This window comes from Penicillium lagena, assembly GCF_028827675.1.
Source record: "Penicillium lagena strain IBT 129212 chromosome Unknown utg000006l_segment0_segment0, whole genome shotgun sequence".
Classification (NCBI taxonomy): Eukaryota; Fungi; Ascomycota; class Eurotiomycetes; order Eurotiales; family Aspergillaceae; genus Penicillium; species Penicillium lagena.
Window position 1 is genome coordinate 953,646 of NW_026623227.1, and position 18,085 is coordinate 971,730.

Here is an 18,085-nt window from a genome sequence, read left to right on the forward strand (position 1 = left end):
TGCCGCTTGACCATTATGGACTTCTCCAATGGTCCTCGTCCGGCTGTTCAGGTTGTCATCAGCAACACCCGCCAGCCAGCTAGTCGCGACATCGTCATGCCGCCTCCGCCGAGCAGGATGAGACCGCTGTCTGTCGATGAGGCTCTGCAGTATTCCTCCATGTCGAACGCTCCCGTGTTCGGTCTGGGTAGGTTCCTTGTGTCTCGCATCTGCCCTCACCTTACTCAGTCGGCCACTAACCCTTCATCCTCTCATCCCCAGACTGCATCCTCCGTCCCGACGTCGGGCGACCCTCGCAGACAACATCGATTAACCATATCCTGCAGGCCGGGCGCAATACCCTCAGTGAATTGGACGCCGAGATCCAGCCGGGAAAAGACGATTCAAGTCGTCTGGAGACCTCTCGGGAATATCTCCAGCAGCTGCTGGACGGGAACGAGCTGACGGAATTGTAAGCGCGGCGCAACCAACATGCACAGCCAACTTTATATACTGATAATGATCTTCTGTCTTGTCATTCCAGCAAATTCAAGCTTCCTCCCACTCGAAACAGCACCCAGCTTGTGCGCGAGTCTGCCCCCGATGCGCCGCCGTTGTGTCGCAGCACCCTGGGCCCGTTTGCGCAGATGATGCTCGATTCCACGGACATCGCGTATCGATGTATGTTGCTAGGAGAATACTACTTTGGAAAATCCCCAGCTGACAATTGTTGCCCAGACCCTGAACTCTCTTTTCCCGGTATCAAAACCGAGAAAAAGAAAGAATCGATAAGGCCACTCCCACCAGCAACACCGAAGCAAACCCACCAGGCGAACCATTCGACTCCGGCTTTTATCCAGAAACAAGCAACGCCTGCAAGCGACTCTGCCCTCGTCGTTCCCGCAAATCCTACCCCGACGAACCACACTCCCCAGACGAACGCAAAGCGACGCAAGCTGAATATCGATGGTGAAGATGCCATGGCGGCAGTGCGACTGAGGGATCAAAAAGCAGAGGCCGACGCTGCTTTGCTGAAGTTGCAGGACCTGCTTCACGAAGTGTTCGAAACAGAGGACCAGATCGAGCCAGGCATGTCGATCGTGCCGACTGCTGAAAATCCACATCCGACATTTGTGAGCGCCAGAGCGTTGGAGGTACATGGCGTTGTACTCTCCTCCGACTCTCACAGCCGTCTCCAGAAGGCGATCCGCAAGGTCGCTGGGTTTGATCGACTTCGGGATATCCCATCCGATTATCTCAATCGGATTCAGAAGCTTTGCGAAAAGTCCATTCTCGCCGCGCAGGCTCCTGATCTCAGCTTAAATGATCCTTCAAGTGAATCTGAAGCTCAGGAGTGGCTGGGTAGGGTGGAGGATGTATTGACGGCACTTTTCGCCGTTGGAACGCTTCTCCAGACAATGTCTGGCCGCCAGACCGAGCGTGATCTGTGTCCAGAGGATCTTATTGAAGCCATTCCCAACGTCCTCAACCAAACCTTCGACCACTGCGTTATCCCTGCAGTCGAATCGCGCTCGGGAGGCAAGGATGCACATCTTTTCTCCTTTTTCTCGGCTCATAGAAAGGTCATCGGAAGCCTGATTCACCAGAGCAAAAAGGCTCTCACGCTTTTTGCAGACTTTTTGTCCCGCATCGATGTTTCCGAGGGCACAATCACGGCCACTGAGTTTTTTGCTGCTAAGCTGATCTTCGTGGAAAACGCACACAATGACAAAGACTCAGCGGTGGGCGTTCAGAAGTTTGAGCCTGCGAGACGGGGTGCGATGGATGTACTTGCCAAGATCTTCTCCAAGTACCCAGATCAGCGACCTTTTATCCTGGACGAAATTTTGGTTTCGTTGGAGAAGCTCCCCTCTACTCGTCAAAATGCAAGGCAATTCAAACTTGCGGATGGCAAGAATATCCAACTTCTCACTGCACTAGTGTTACAGCTCGTTCAGACGACCGCCTTGGAGACGCCAAGGACCTCAAAAACTAAGCGCCGACTGCAGGCCTCTTCGGAGAACGATGAGTCAATGGGCGATGGAGAGGAGAAGAATGCGGCGGACTCTGATTCCGACGAGCAAGACGAATCTCTGGAGCGACTTGCGTCCAAAGTCAATCGCCTCTATGACAACGCAGTGCGTAGTGCCCAGTACATCGTCAAATTCATCGTCCAGCGTGCCATGACATCAACCAAGACGGGCGATCAACCTTACCGAAACATCCTCGATCTGTTCACTGAGGACTTGGTCCACATCCTTGGGTCTACTGATTGGCCTGCTGCCGAGCTACTGCTCCGGATCATGGCATCTCACATGGTTGGCATAGCCGACCTCGACAAAAGCTCCGCCATAGCAAAGAGCATGGCTCTTGAACTTTTGGGATGGATGGGCTCTGCGATATCGGATTTGATTGCAACCGCGCAACACATGCTTCCATCTATGGAGGACTCGAACAACGAACTCACAGACTATCTCAAACAGCTATTTGACGACTTTTCTTGTCGAGCATTGCACCCGCAGGATCTCGTCACCCCCGCTGGTCCATACCGAATGGCCCTCGAGTATCTTCTACAAGACCGAAATTCTGACAACTGGCAGCTGGCCAGTGCCCGAGGGTACTACCTGGCTCAATGGGCGAAGACTGTTTGTAATATCTACTACAAAGAGGAAGACAAAGAGGAGGCGGGGCGTGATGAACTGACTGATGACTTGGTCGTTCTCCTGACCAAGTCCTTCTCAGATCCTCGCTGGTTGGAGACCCACAAGCAATTCGATAACATCTCCAACGTTCATGGGAGATTTGCATACATCCTGACGGTTTTGAACTCAAGTTTTGGCAAGGCCTTTGATACGATTCTCAAGGTCTTGTTGAACTCTATCGCCAGTGACCAGGCCAAGGTTCGCAGCCGTAGCCTGAAAAGTGTCATCTACATGCTTGAGAAAGACCCTAACCTCCTCGACCGGGACGCGTCAGTGATGCGTCTCATACTTCGATGCACCACGGATGCTTCGCCTATGGTCCGTGATTCTGCTTTGTCGCTGATCGCCAAATGTATCGGCCTGAAGCCCAAACTCGAAGAAGAAGGGTGCCGGAGCATCCTGGCCTGTGCTGCTGACGGAACTGCTGGTGTTCGCAAACGCTGCATTGGGCTGCTGAAAGATCTCTATCCACAAACTTCGCGACACGAATTGAAGCTGGCCATTTTAGACAGTTTTCTGCAACGCACAGCAGATCATGAGGAGAGTGTGGCGTCAATGGCTCGCCAGACTTTTGAAGAGATATGGCTTGTTCCATTCCACGAATCTATTGTATCTGTCTCTGATGGGCCTAAGGTCAAACTGGCACTGGGAGAGCAGGTTAGCCTGATTGTCGATCTGGTTCAGCGCAGCGATGCGGCTCTTGAGTCTTTAAGCACATGTCTGAAAGCCGTGCTGTCGGACAAATCCAAATCTGCGGCACTCAACTTCAAGGTTTGCAAAGCTATGGTATCGGTTATGTTCCAGAGACTCGTGGAGGACGCAGATGCATCTGGCAAAGAGTTTCAGCAGGCTCTTCTGCAAACGATCACCGTCTTCGCCAAATCCAATGCGAAGCTCTTTAGCCCAGACCAGTTGGAATCCCTGCACCCTTACATTGGGCACCTTGCCACTGCCGACGACCTTTTCATCTTCCGATCGGTCGTGGTGATCTATCGCTGTGTCTTGCCATACCTGTCCTCGTCGCACAACACCCTTCTGAAGGAGGTGCAGAACGACCTTTTCAAAAGCGTCGCTAAACTTGCTCGCGCGGAACTCAATGAGGTCATGGCTTGCTTGTGGACTATTAACGGCGTACTGCATAATACGGACCGGCTGGTGAAGCTGACAGTGTCTGTTCTCAAGCCATTGCTGCAATACAAAAGTTCTGACCTCTCAGCGGATGCAAATGCATCGACCCTGGCACGCGCCAAAAGCTACATCCGCATTGCAGGATGCGTCGGACGACACTGTGATCTTGAGAAATATGCATCCCACTTCAAGAGCTCGTTCCCCACATGGGCCGGTGGATCAGTGGCAGGCCTTATGGCTGATTTCATTCTCCCGTTCACTACTTCGAATCAGCCTTTCGAGCTCAGGGTGATGGCTCTTGAAAGCTTGGGTTCTGTCTGCCAGTCTTGGCCGGCCCAGTTTGGCCGGCAGGGACCGAGGAAAACATTCTCTCAGGTCTTTAAAGAAGATGCCCCAAGCTTGCAGAACATTGTCCTCCGGTCATTTGCGGATTTCTTTGCCATTCAAGAAGGCAAGTCCGAAAAGGCCGTTATGCCAACTGCCTCAGAAGCGGCGACTCAGGAGGATTCGACCAGGCTGGGGGGATCGCTGAAAGCAAGTGACAACGACGGCGCCGCGGCTTTGATTGCCCAGCATTTCCTTCACGATATGCTGCGGGTGGCGCAATCGCGACAGGATGCTTACTCCTTGACTGCGATTGAGCTGATTGGAAGTATCAATCGCCAGGGCCTGGTGCATCCCAAAGAATGTGCGGGGGTACTGGTCTCATTGGAGACTTCCACCGTGCCTGCGATTGCCAAGGTTGCGTTTGACACGCACAAGATGCTGCATTCGCAGTATGAATCCATGTTCGAGCGGGAGTACATGCGCGCCATCCAGGAGGCCTTTTACTATCAGCGAGACGTCGTTGGCGAGTCGCATGGTGCCACCGCTCGGCCTTACGTTGCCAAACTTGCTCCATTATTTGAGATCGTCAAGATAAGCAACAGCCGATACCAGAAGAAGTTCCTGGCCAACCTCTGCGCGAAAGTGAACTTCGAGCTGAAAAAACTCGATGCAACCGGGAATCCTCCTGAGCACCTTTTGCTGGCGCGCTTTGTGGCCCAGAACCTAGGCTACTTTGACTATAACCAGCTGGCTGAACTAATTCCTACCATCGTCTGTATGGAGCGCATCGTCTCCTCGACTGGCACTGTCGTTGCCCATGCCATCGAGACGGATATCTTTCCCCCTTCCGTTGAGGAACAGACAGCCCCTGTCATGATCCCAGGCTTCCCTACCGAGATTCAAATCCCCACCAGCGCCCCACCGCAAGCCAACCCGGCCACCTTGCGACTGCTGGCAACTGCCGCTGCATCCCTGTCTATGCTATGGGAAGCACGCACCTACCTACGACGTCTCTATGGAGTACATGCACACAGCAAAGACGGCAAACCGGCCGCGAAAGAGCTGAACAAGACTGCCACCAAGGTACACGGCGTCACAGGCGACAAACTCTGGGAAGCAATTGACAGGAACATGGCCGCTCTGGACAGCCCAGAGTCCATGTTGAACAAGTGCCGTGAGTTCGCGACTTTACTCGCCATCGACGAGGAGTTCAAGGTCGGTCAGCACGATGACGCCGATGGCGACCTTGACGCTGTTGGCGAAGTCGATGACTCCATTGGCGGCAGCGACTGGCCTGGTAGTGGACCCAGGCCCATGAAACGGAAGGGTTCTGTCTCCAGTGCAAATCTCAACAAGAGACCTAAGAGCCGTAAGAATCCCAATGGTAAGAAACGGTCCAGCATGGATCCTGACGATGACTTGGTCTGGGACTGATTACGATGAACCATTCCTCAATATTCGCGTCTACCTCCTTTTCCCCTTCTTTTTTCTTATCTGCATACCAGGCGAGCTCGGCTTTTACATCTATTCATTTCCTTTTATTCATTGCACAGCTTACGGGGATTAATATAGGCATGGCTCCTTTTCTTATTGCTTTTGATACTTTTTTATGATCTGCATTCGGCGGCGCAACTGGAAGAGACAGAGAGTGTGGCTCTAACGCCATTTCTTGGATGGGGTTGTCCATGATTTTACAATTCATCTATTATATTATTGTCTATGAGCAAAGCAAATAGAAAATACAGGCATCCATTTTTATGACACCAGTGCCGAGTCCCGGGCCACGTGACCATATGACGTCGGGCATATATTATGATCTCGGGCGTTTCATTCCTTCCAGGAGTTCTCAGGCCTGTTTCTTTTAATTTCAAACTCGTCGTTCTTTTCACCTGTGCTGCGTTGGCCATGAGCTGTCTCGTCCGATTTCACTATCGCTGATCACCTCCTACCTCGTTCTCAAGGGTCCCCTTTTCCTCCCCTACGCCGTCATGAGCGCGGCGTTGCTCCGGAGTCGTGCGGGCGGCCCCGCGCCGCTTTCAATTGGCACAATTGCGCCTCGAATCCCTGTATCCAGGACACATTCAGCTATCAGACAGGATATTTCGCGCTCGTTGCACACGTCTCGCCGCCGACCCGTCTCTCAATGGCGCGCCGCTGCCAGCCCGATCACCAAGACTCCGGCTCTGTTATCGATCCGATTCAAGTCCAGCACTGCCGCCGAGAAAACCAAACGTACCGGCCCTCTAGGCGTCATCTACAAGTGCTTCTTCTACTGCGGCTTGGTCATCGTCACAGGCGGTGCCGCGGTCGTCGCCTTCTTCATCTACGATGCAAGCACATACCGCGAGACTCCCAGCGCAGAGGATATCCCTGTCTCAGAGCTAGCGCTGAACCCCCGCTGCGGCGGACCGAAGAACCTGCCTATTGCCGATATGCTAATCGGCGACTATGACTCGAACTATATGGTCGAGCAGAAGGATAAACCGCGTCTTGTCATCCTGGGTACGGGATGGGGCAGTATTGCACTTCTCAAGAATTTGAATCCCGGTGATTATCATGTTACAGTCGTGTCTCCGACGAACTACTTCCTTTTCACGCCCATGCTCCCCTCTGCGACGGTGGGCACGCTGGGACTGCGGTCGTTGGTGGAACCTGTGCGGCGGATTATCGATCGTGTGCATGGCCACTTCTTGAAGGCGGAGGCGACGGATGTGGATTTCTCGCATAAACTGGTCGAGGTCTCCCAGGTTGATGATGAGGGGAAGAAGAGGAATTTCTATCTTCCCTACGACAAGCTTGTTGTTGGTGTTGGCTGCGTGACGAACCCGCACGGCGTTAAGGGTCTGGAGAACTGCAGCTTCCTGAAGACTATCGATGACGCACGCCGGATTAAGAATAAGGTGCTGGAGAATATGGAGCTGGCCTGTTTGCCCACCACTAGCGACGAGGAGCGAAAGCGATTGCTGTCTTTTGTGGTTTGTGGTGGTGGTCCGACTGGTGTGGAGTTTGCGGCTGAGCTGTTCGATCTGCTTAATGAGGATCTGCTGCATTCTTTCCCCAGGATTGTGAGGAATGAGATCTCCGTGCATATTATCCAGAGCCGTGGTCATATCTTGAATACCTATGACGAGGCTCTGTCCAAGTATGCGGAGGGGCGTTTCAGTCGCGATGGTGTGGAAGTCTTGACTAACTCCCGCGTCAAGGAGGTGAAGAAGGATCGTGTTCTCTTCAGTCAGGAAGAGAACGGTGAAACGGTGGTCAAGGAGATCCCGACTGCGTTTTGTCTTTGGTCCACAGGAGTGTGTAAGTCATGGCTCTCACTCAGCTACCGAGGTGAAGCTTTATCTAACTAACAACCTCTATCTAGCCCGAGCCGAAATCTGCAAAACACTCTCTGATAAACTGGAGGGCCAGAACAACAAGCATGCTCTGGAAACCGACTCGCACCTCCGCGTCGTCGGCGCGCCTCTAGGCGACGTCTATGCGATCGGTGACTGCTCCACCGTCCAGAACAACGTCGCGCAGAACATCATCAAATTCCTGCGCACCATCGCCTGGGAGAAGGGCAAGGACCCGGAGCAAGTACACCTCAATTTCTCCGAATGGCGCGATGTCGCCAACCGCGTGAAGAAGCGCTTCCCACAAGCCGCCGACCACCTCCGGCGCGTTGACCGCCTCTTCGAGCAATACGACATTGACCGCTCCGGCACTCTAGACTACGATGAGCTCTCCGAGCTCCTCCACCAAATCGACACAAAGCTCACCTCCCTCCCCGCCACGGCCCAGCGCGCAAACCAGCAGGGCGTATACCTGGGCCGCAAATTGACCAAGATCGCCGCCGCGCTGCCCGGGCTGCAGGCTAACCAGATCGATTACGGTGATCTGGACGAGGCTGTCTATAAGGCTTTCAAGTATACGCACCTCGGCAGCCTTGCGTACATCAGTAACGCGGCGATCTTTGATTTCGGTGGGCTGAGCTTCAGCGGTGGCGTGCTGGCTATGTATCTCTGGCGCGGTATCTACTTCGCGGAGAGCGTCAGCTTCCGGACCCGGTGTATGCTGGCCATGGACTGGGCTAAGAGAGCGCTTTTTGGAAGAGGTATGTCTTTCCCCCAGTTGCCTATATGTCTATACGACAAGCTGCTAACGTATTTTGTTTCATTTTCAGATCTCATGAGCTTCTAGTTTGGTTCATCTCTCGATGGGATGGATTTGCATGAATATCATCTAAGTATCTCCTAGTAGACCTTTGTTGGTTTTCTTCAGTCGCTCTGCTCTGCGGCGCTTAAGCGATTTCCTTCTTCTCTTGCTAGAATCTTGCGTGCACCTAAGCTTGCTGTCGGATGGGTTGGATATCTATTTGATCGCTATATTTTCTTATCCTTTTGTTTTTGCGTTCATTTTGGCTCCCATGTATCTATCCCGTGTATCTATCTACTTGTGGCCAGTTGCATTTCAGATTCTGTGTACACGGTATCCATTGTATCCCACGGGCCAACTTCTTCCGCGCCTCTCGGCCAGATCAGGTCTCACTAGCTCTCTTCCTCCACTATGCTCATCCTCACCGACTGAAGCCCTCCCTTACGTTATGGACACCAACGCGCTTTTCGATATCGCTCAGAAGGTGCAGGGAGAGTTTTGGGTTGATAAAGTGACCGGCCGTCTCTGCCAGTGGGTGTCGAATTTCCAATCCGACGAGCTTCCCTGTCAATTCGATGGAACCATTCATGATGGCGCATTTAATGCCGACATGATGGTCCTCAGTAACCGTAATGCCTAGATGGTTCATTTCCCTCGTGTGGGGATCGTCTGACGATTACCCCGACGAGAAGTTTGCTATCGAGGTGACGGCCCTAAGCCTCATTCGCAATAGAATTACCATCCCCATCCCGGGAGTTCAGGAGTGGGGCCCTACTGCTAGCACCGCCCTTGGGCTCGGTCCGTTCATCATGATGGATTTCATTGCCAGTTGTGGAATACAATAATCATCATCAAGTAAGGGGTGGGTTATAATGGACCTTTCCAACGATTGCATGAATACATATTTGGAGATAACATGATAAAGGGCCAGGGGAAGATGAACTGAAACAATCTATGAATATTTCAGTCTTCCTGGGCACAATTTGCCTGTTCATAGAACTCTACCACAGGCCCATTGTAATGCTTCTTGGCATAGAGCCACCAGTTCAGCAAACCGAGTACTAAGGCAACCCCGAGAATCGCGCACGCGTAGTCTATGTTCACCCGTTAGCCTGAACTGGGTTTCCCCTTCTTCATCTGCCTACGACAGCACGAATCAGGAAAGGGGGTATTGCTCACTCATTGTAGAAGCATTTGTCGGGATGAAGATCGGCAAGTTAAAGAAGACTAGTGTCAAAATTGTGAACATCACAACATAGATATTGACAGCCCAGCCTAGAACATGCGGCATTTTGAAGGGCCGCTTTGGCGGCAAAAATTTTGTGGACCGTCCTTGGTAAAGAAGTAGTACCACGGGGATAGCAAATGATAGTTCCTGGAGAATAATACAGGCTCCAATAAGAGCGTTGATTGCTAAGAGCTTCATTTTAGCCTCTTTTATTGCATTGCGAAATAGAAAAATGGAATAAAAGGAGAGATATGAAACAACTCACCAGTTGCAGAACCCAAATAGATCAAACCACACACAAACACCAGGGACCAGGTGGAAAGAAGTCCAAAGATCGGAACATCAAGTCTCGGATCAATCCGCTTGATAAATTTAGAGAACACAATTCCTTCATCGCGAGCGAAGGACCACGCAAGGCGAGAAGATGTTTCCTGTACGGCGATGATTATAAAGACTGCCATTACGACACCAATAATTGTGAGCGCATTTGCTATTGTCGTTGATCGAAATATTTGTACATAAACAATATAAGGTATCCACCTGTTTTGGCCAATAGAAATCAGTAGACTGACATTTATGAGAAGATCAAGGACTGAACTGCATAATCATACCCCGTTGTGGTCAATATTTGCGTAATATCAGTCAGACCATAGAGTAGGGCTACCGTATATGAGAATGCGGTAACAAATCCGATGCCCACAGCGGCCATAATAGTCCGTGGGACTGTTCGTTCAGGCTCGCTGCACTCTTCGGCCAGATGCATGGATGCATCCAAGCCATTATACATATAACATGAGGTAGAAAGGCCGGTCAAGAAACAAACACCGTTTGGCCAGCCGGTCTCGTTGATAAAGGTTGTCCAGACAAAGGTGCTTGGTTGCTTCGGGCTAGCGCGAATTAGGATCACAATGAAAGATGTCAAAAATAGTGACAACGTGAGGAAGACTATCAAATTCCGTTAGTGGGTAATATTGAAAAGGGGCATCTTTTGCAAGGCGCTACTAACAGCCAATATTATGGGTCCAAGGCGCGCGCTTGAGCGCGAAGATGTTATACACGAGCGCAAAAAAGGCCATTCCCTGGTAGACTAAAAAAGACTTGCCATCGTTTGGTGACAAATCCATCATGAGTAGCAGCAACTACGGCCATCAGCTGCTCCGACAGTAAAAGGATCACGGTGACGCCGATTGCAACCCAAGAAAAGAGGGCCAGAAGACCGCATGCATATGACAAACCCCGTCTGAGTCTCGACGGGGCAAGGATAGATGCAAAATGGTACTGTCCTCCAGCAGTTGGGTAAACAGACGCTAGCTCAGCTAAAGAGGCAGCAATAGCAAGGTATGCTGACGTGCTGATGATAATTGAGTAGATAAGAGTGACAGGTCCTCCTTGTAACAGTGCCAGTTGAATGCTGCCGGAGATTCCAGCCCAGCTATTACATATCACGAAAGCCATGGATAAAAGGGTGACAGAATTGAACTGCTTCTTTAGAGGAGTGTGTGTTCTCTGAAGCTCGGTCTCGGTTGCAGAGACTGACTCGGCACCAGGAACAGCTGGCGTCTTCTCAATGCCGTAGGACATATCTATGGATGATATGAGCCACTTGACTTTCACTGAAACATGAAGATTCTATTACCGATGTCCTTCGCATCCATAGACATGGTGGAATAGTTGGTTGATAAGAGGAAAACAGAAATCTCTCTCTCGTTTTGGACTATTTTTGGGGTAGACTTGCTGGAGAAATGTTGGTCTTATATTTGTGAGCTCGCAGTGGTCCATCAACTAAACGGCAGATGGTGAAAGGCGTAGCCCAAGTGTGAGGGGAAAGTTAAAGAGCATAGTCCTGCCCTCTTCTAACGAATCAATGGAAAGACAAGCCGCCACTTCACTAGTTAGATCCCATAAAAGGTATTGTATACCAGTTTCCCCGCATTTTTGGTGTCAAGCTGCATAAGAGGAGTTATGGAGCGTGATACCCGACTGGCTGGGTTGCGCGGTTACAGATAAGCGGCAGCAGATAAGGGTCTCGTCAAGGACAAGGACTAGCCTGTAAGGTGTCTAAGTGTGCAAATTTTCATCCTCTCCTTCTGTCATATCCATGTGGTATTCCTGCTTTTGCGATCCTTAATTACGATTGTTATTGGTTTATCGTTTCTCAATGCTGTATAACACGTTTTTGTAACCTTGTTGAATACATTATCTCGGATAATTTCAAGAGCCACTTTTATATTGCTTCTATGGCCGTGATACGTCTCAAAAGACATAAGGGCTTCTAACCTCGGCCATTGAGTTCTTTAGATAATGCCTGAATAGCTTCGGCACCTCCTCGCTGCCCAGAGCGCACGGCACCCTCCATGTATCCACGCCAAACAGATGCAGTCTCGGTACCTACAAAGTGTATGTTTTCAAAAGATGTTGTCAGCTCAGTGCCCACAGTAGTCATCACTCCGGGAGCCATGACTGGGCATGGAGCCCCAAGAAAAAAGGCTTGCTTGAGCCACTCAACCTCCAGGGTGTTTGCTGGCTCGGGTACATTCTCGACAAATTTTCCGAATCCCCTGGAGAATTGCTCCCATACTTGACGATAACGAGCCGCCTTGGATAGTTTAGACCATTGCCTTCCTCTCTCTCCGACGATAAAGCAAGTGATTGACCACTGGCTGTCAGCAGGAATGCTGGTATCGCGAGAAAAGCTGATGGGACCGATCTCGGCGTCCAAACAGCCAGAGAAACCAGCATTGCGCCACCAAGGTTTGTGAAAAACGAATATCATCTTGCTGTAATATCCCATTGCTGTGTTTTCGCCGAGAGCTGCTTTTTTCTCGGGCAAAGGAGGGTTAAATTTAATTGATGGGTAGAGAGTTGTAGGAACCGAGACGATGACTTTCCGAGAATGAACCACCAGACCACTCTCTGTTGTAATCACACATTTAGTGCCTTGCGACTGTTCAATTGAAGTAACAGGATTACGTAGGAGGACTGAGCGTGGACCCAGTTCTTTGGCCATTTTCCGGGAGATGGTTTGATTGCCTAGACCGTTAGCGCCCAAAATCAACAGCAGACGCGCTCTTTCTCAATGTTAAATACCTTGTCTATTGCGTAAATATTGTCCTCCGTCTTTTCCATCCGAGAGGAGGTTGTCGATTCCGCACCCGCATTTAATATAGTGCAACATGAACAAGGCGCTGACTTCGTCACTTTCCACCCCCAAAAGTGCACTGCATATCAGATCGGCAATATCAGCCGCTTCGTCAGACTTGGTTCTGCTGATGCAAAAATCCTCGAAAGTTGTTTGGTCAATCTCCTTAGCACCTGGAGAGTTGGAAGGGTTGTTCAAGTCCACGATGGCAGACTCTGCTCGAAGAACCTCCATGAGGTTCGTGAACACGGTTGGATCACCCTTCAAATCATAATGAGTATACTGGGTATTTGGGGATCAAGTGAGGCTATACGTACGGGAAGTTGGCCGTACGGCACTTTCACGATAGACCCCACCGCGGGCTCAAGGACGCTGTCTCCATGATCCAGTTGCATTTCAGCGTCAATGCCATATTTCTGAAAGAGTTTGAACATTTCGCTTTGATTGGTGTCGTTTATCCAGGCCGCACCCATATCATTGAATCCCTTCTCGCAGGATTGGAGGGTGAGGGTCTTGCCCCCGACTCGGTTGTTCGCCTCCAAGACGCAAACAGTGAATCCTGCAGCACGGACTGTAAGAGCAGCTTGAAGACCACTCAGGCCGGCACCAACTACGACCACGTCGTATGAGGGCTTGGCTGTCATCGACATGGCCAATCTTCGCTTTTGCTGGAGATGTCGGGAGCAAATGAATCGAGATGGTAAGGGATTAATTATGGGGAAACTGAATCGATATGCCGGACGATCAAAGATGAAATTAAAGGTTCCCCATTACTATGGCGATTCGTTTTATACCCCAAGAGTAGCAGACAAAACCCGGATGATGTCAACTCGGGCCCCCGCGAAAACACCGAAGCGATGTCTTATCTCCAACCGCGTTTATCGACCCTTACCCCACTCACCCCGGCTTCTCAACTCACATGACTCCTTTTTAGCGGCGTCCATACGACTAGGTTCCGATATAGGCTGGTTTTTTGGGGTGGAGCCTGGGCTGCCGAGGCCTGAGTTCTCACACGCCTCCTTCACCACTCTATAGCTTTAAGGCTAGGTACCCTCTTTCCCTGTGCGCAACATGCCGGCTTCATTCTCACCCAGGGCCCAGCGAGGCTCCGAGAGAAGTAGTCGTCGAACGAGCCGAGTGTTCGGTCGTGTGAGAACTGGTTGTCTTACCTGTCGCCACCGCAAGAAGAAATGTGACGAAGAAAAACCACAATGTTTATCGTGCGCCCGAAACAAGCTTGACTGTTCTTGGCCCCCGCATATAACTCGAACATTCGGGCTTGATGGTAAACAGAGGAGTTATTGTGACCAAGTCACCTCCAAGACTAGCCTAATCAGTTGTGATGGGTTGGCAGAGGCATATTCATCTCCTGTCAGCGAGGCTCATGGCACTTCTCCTGAAACAGAGGACAAGGACGAACCCGACATCCCCAACGACAACATTGTCTGGTCACGAGAACTGAGCACATTCTTGAGTCCGAGGCGAGCAGGGATGCTTCTACCGGCCTCGCAAGTTCTTTTATCGCATTACATCGAAAAGACAGGTCCTTTGTTAGCTACCGCCCCGGCGCAAAACATCCCATTCGTTTCATGGATCATGCCCATCGCTTATAACGACGATCTTCTCATGCACAGTATCCTTGCATTGAGTGGAGCACATTTATCATTCAAGTCACAGGAACAGACTGAACTTCAGCAAGCTACTTACCAGCACTATTGCTTGGTATTGCGAACCCTTCGGCGTATATCCAAAGATGAAGCTCTTCTAGAAGAGCCCCTGGCTTTGCTTAGGGTGTCTTTGACTTTAGTTATTCTATGTCATTATGAGGTATTTTTGCAGAATGGATTGCTCCCGTTCTTGAAATCACTAATTATGTCAGACCCTCTCCGGAGACTTGAATGGTTCTCTGTTCATCCACCTTCGCGCCAGTCGGCATTTAATTCTTAAACTACAAAGCAAGCAGCGCGAATTCAAGACAGGAGAGGAGCGCAAGCTCTATGGATTCATAATGGAAGTCTATTCCTATCTCGTTTTATCCAACAACATCACCCCGTTCGGAATGAACCAAGACAGGGCACTTATCCATGACACATTTCTTCAATCACTTGATGATCTCAACGAATTTGGGGCCTTTGGTGTCATGTTTGGTGGTGTACATGGTCTTTTCGAGCTGATCTCCCAAATTTCCTTCTTTGCTGCGCAGCATGGGTGCCTCAGTGAATACCCGGATCCCGACAGCTTCGGTATCTACAATAGTTTAATAAAGACAACCGTGAATTGGAATCCTCCAGCTACAGAGCACGCCGGCGCCTGGGACTCAGAGCGAACAGCAACACTCGAAGTATACCGATACGCCCTGCTAATCTTTTTGGAGTCCACGGTGTCTCCAGTTTCGAAGCACAACGCTCTGAGAATTTCTCACTTGCAGTCTCACATCGATATAGCCATGTCTCATCTACCACAGATTTTAACTACGAATTACTCCTGCATTTTAATGTGGCCCCTGATTATTATTGGCTCTTGCCTTGTTAAAGAGAAACAGCGCAAGGTTTTGAAAGACAAGCTTTCGCACAACAAGTACTTGATGAGAAACACAGTCGTGGCGAGCTGGCTTTTGGAATTACTTTGGGCTGATAATGATGAATACTCCATTGGTCCCTATGGGCTTGGTTTGCTGATGGGAAAGCACGGATATAACTATGGTGTTGTGTAATATTTCAGGACAGCAGTAATGATATCGTCTCTAAGCATTCTCGTTGGGTCAGGGTCACTATTAACTGCCTTGGACAGGGTAATGATCTCAAAACATGCTTTAGCAGGTAAAAACGTCTGCAGCAGCCGGATTCAAAACTTTCGTTTATGATTGATGCTAAACAAGACAAATTTCTGTCAAACATTGAACGAGACCAGCTTCAGGCATTTGCCGTCGATGTTCAAAGCTCGTATACTGTTTTAATACTTAATACCTATCGCGTGACTTGTGTCTTTCTTTTTAATCTTTTTGACTTTTCGAACTCTATGTAGTTCAATCATGGGTATTCTTACATCTAGCACTCCAGAACAGCGCTGGATTATATATCGATCTCCCCAGCCGCTTCGAGAAGGCTCTCCGCTCCCATATATCCGTGCGGCCAACCACCTGACAGTTGTAGCCATATCGATGGTACGCTTATTGACTTTGCAGACGTATCCCCCGTGGCGAATTTTACTGAAGCCTGCAGGTTCGGCAGGGAGATGAGCGACGGATACCCATCGCCAGGCTGTGGCCGAAAATCGTTGGCCGCGTCCTCCTCGTCTTCATTTTCAGAATCGGGCGAATTTGCGGCTACGCTGCCGCTGTCTCGCCCGACAAGAATATTCTCACTTACCTCGCCGAGGTAAGCTGCTTTATACAGGTCATGCATGATGTCAAGGGCGCCAAGCCACTGCCTCGCGGCTTTCCACTCAGAAACCCAGCATGTCATGACCTGACGGACGAGGTTGAAGTAATGATTGGCTTCCTTCACCATATTCTCGTCTGAAAATGTCTCATCTCGTGCGTATTGAAGCCAAAGAAATGTGTTGGCAGCAATAAGAATTGAGGCGGCCACCCAAATGGTTTGCAATGAGGACTCATGCTCCATATCGTCCATCAAATATGAGAGCATCTCCCCAACCTGCAGAGCGCTGTTCACGCAAGTCTTGATGAGCGATTCGTCCCTGTGAAAATATGACCAACCAGCAGCGTCGACAATGTCGACAAGCATAGTATAGGCCGTCCGTTGAGGCAGATAGGATTGATGGGCGACGCACGAGGCTGAGCGCAATATGAAATGCATCGCCACAAAGGGACTCTTCTGACCAAGGGCACATTGGTTCTTATAGTTGTCAGCACTCCAACGGAGACTCGGATGTAGCTCGTCGACCCAGGAGCGCAGGGACGCGTGCTGGATAAAGAGGGTGCTTCGAGAGTCAGTCGGAGGGTGCCAGTCTAGACGCCTACGAGAGTAGACCACGAAGTCAGCTAGGTCACTCCAAAGGCAGATGGCCTTGATCAAGTACGGAGTGAGACCTAGATCTGACGGTCTACGCTGAGTAGCCAGCTCGTCTAAGCTCACACCTCTAGTCTCCTCTTGGTAGACTAGTGACGCATCAGCACTAGGCACAGCAATAGAGACGGTGTCGAGATTAATTGTTCGATGCTTAGCAAGCAGGTATGCTAGTGCCCTGTCGAAGAGAAGACATGCCCAAAAGGTGCGTCTTCGGATCTCTTGGTCTCGGGGTGTGTGTTTCTGATGAAACTCCTTGTTGAGTCTCATGATCTCAGCCATTCGAATGGCTGTGCCTGAGAAAAGCCACTGACGCGCACCAGAGTTCGCGAGAAGCTCTGCCATGGCGACTATGAGATTGGCCTGGATATGTGAAACTGCGATTGCGTTGTAAACATTTGAGGATCATCAAGGCATGCGCGACACTTACCGCTTGGCTCGTCCGATTTCACCTTGGCCAGATACCGGGCTTTCTGTAAGTAATTTCGCGAGACTTGACGTGCTGAAGTAAGCCCGAAGAGAGCTTGCGCATCCTGCTGCGCTAGGTACCTGCCACATAGCGCTATAACTGATGAAGCGAGGAGGGTATCTTGTCTACACTTGTGCTCAAAGTCTAGCCGGTAGTCAAATGAACAAAAGTCGCTTGCAAAATGCCGTTCAAAGAAATGATCCAGACAGATTTGGAGGCCATGCTGGAAGCTGGGGCTTTGATCAGTCTCTTCGTGCCGTGGCGACCGAGCTCTGAAGTGTGCGGTGACCTCTGAGGATTCCCGGGTTTGAGCAGGCGAACTAGGCGACATTCGATGTATAGGATCTGGGGCAGACCACAGGCATTGTAGTCCCTTGGCTGTGCAACGACCGCACTGGGGGCGAAGGCCATCACATTTGGTCTTGCGACTCCGGCTAGAAACTCATCAGTCCCGAACATTACTAGGGACGTGTGATCGGATCCATACCATGTGTTGCAGGCAAGCGGAGTCCTGACAAAGCCTCGCCTCATGGCTCGCAATAGTGCTCGTGGGAATGGTGGAGACGCAACGTGCTCCTGGTTTCGCTGGAGATGGCGGAAGAGCCGAAGAGCCGTCGGGATGGAAGTGGGCCTCGTACGTCCAAGTATGGAGGACCCACTGGTAAATTGTAATGCTATTATTGGTCGTGGCGCTGGATTTGGAGACCAGCCAATCCACGATGCAAAACCTAGTGCTCAAAGGAGTCGTACAGTAGGGCTGGCTCCATTCGTCTCATATTCCTTTCGGAGCTCTTATCACAAGCCACTTTGTCATCGTACAACCGATTCAGTCATTGATAACACATACTGCAGCGCAGATAATCGCAAAAATCTACTTCGACATGTCGACTTATTTGAGGGCCAGAGCCAAAGATTCGTTGTAGACTGCTCAACAGGCTGGACCAA

The 18,085-nt window shown here is 50.5% G+C and overlaps 6 protein-coding genes across 6 annotated transcripts; 3 read left to right on the plus strand and 3 right to left on the minus strand.

The window, feature by feature from the left end:
* Positions 1 to 15: 15 nt before the first annotated feature.
* On the plus strand, positions 16 to 5,570 carry N7510_008537 (putative sister chromatid cohesion protein Mis4; the record flags this gene model as incomplete). Its single annotated transcript, XM_056980462.1, has 4 exons — positions 16 to 187; positions 262 to 451; positions 524 to 660; positions 718 to 5,570. 4 exons carry the CDS (start codon positions 16 to 18, stop codon positions 5,568 to 5,570), a joined length of 5,352 nt encoding a protein of 1,783 aa, XP_056830671.1.
* A 554-nt stretch (positions 5,571 to 6,124) lies between these two features.
* Positions 6,125 to 8,321, plus strand: N7510_008538 (putative NADH-ubiquinone oxidoreductase 64 kDa subunit; the record flags this gene model as incomplete). Its single annotated transcript, XM_056980463.1, has 2 exons — positions 6,125 to 7,418; positions 7,504 to 8,321. 2 exons carry the CDS (start codon positions 6,125 to 6,127, stop codon positions 8,319 to 8,321), a joined length of 2,112 nt encoding a protein of 703 aa, XP_056830672.1.
* A 918-nt stretch (positions 8,322 to 9,239) lies between these two features.
* N7510_008539 (uncharacterized protein) lies at positions 9,240 to 11,165 on the minus strand (the record flags this gene model as incomplete). Its single annotated transcript, XM_056980464.1, has 7 exons — positions 9,240 to 9,370; positions 9,456 to 9,689; positions 9,770 to 10,044; positions 10,116 to 10,449; positions 10,511 to 10,591; positions 10,740 to 11,087; positions 11,141 to 11,165. The coding sequence occupies 7 exons, from the start codon at positions 11,163 to 11,165 to the stop codon at positions 9,240 to 9,242; spliced, it is 1,428 nt and encodes a 475-aa protein (XP_056830673.1).
* A 611-nt stretch (positions 11,166 to 11,776) lies between these two features.
* N7510_008540 (flavin monoamine oxidase family protein) lies at positions 11,777 to 13,293 on the minus strand (the record flags this gene model as incomplete). The annotated part of the gene is made up of 3 exons (XM_056980465.1): positions 11,777 to 12,572; positions 12,657 to 12,904; positions 12,961 to 13,293. 3 exons carry the CDS (start codon positions 13,291 to 13,293, stop codon positions 11,777 to 11,779), a joined length of 1,377 nt encoding a protein of 458 aa, XP_056830674.1.
* A 421-nt stretch (positions 13,294 to 13,714) lies between these two features.
* N7510_008541 (Zn(II)2Cys6 transcription factor) lies at positions 13,715 to 15,356 on the plus strand (the record flags this gene model as incomplete). The annotated part of the gene is made up of 2 exons (XM_056980466.1): positions 13,715 to 14,470; positions 14,523 to 15,356. The coding sequence occupies 2 exons, from the start codon at positions 13,715 to 13,717 to the stop codon at positions 15,354 to 15,356; spliced, it is 1,590 nt and encodes a 529-aa protein (XP_056830675.1).
* A 358-nt stretch (positions 15,357 to 15,714) lies between these two features.
* N7510_008542 (fungal specific transcription factor domain-containing protein) lies at positions 15,715 to 17,471 on the minus strand (the record flags this gene model as incomplete). Its single annotated transcript, XM_056980467.1, has 2 exons — positions 15,715 to 17,048; positions 17,102 to 17,471. 2 exons carry the CDS (start codon positions 17,469 to 17,471, stop codon positions 15,715 to 15,717), a joined length of 1,704 nt encoding a protein of 567 aa, XP_056830676.1.
* Positions 17,472 to 18,085: the final 614 nt, after the last annotated feature.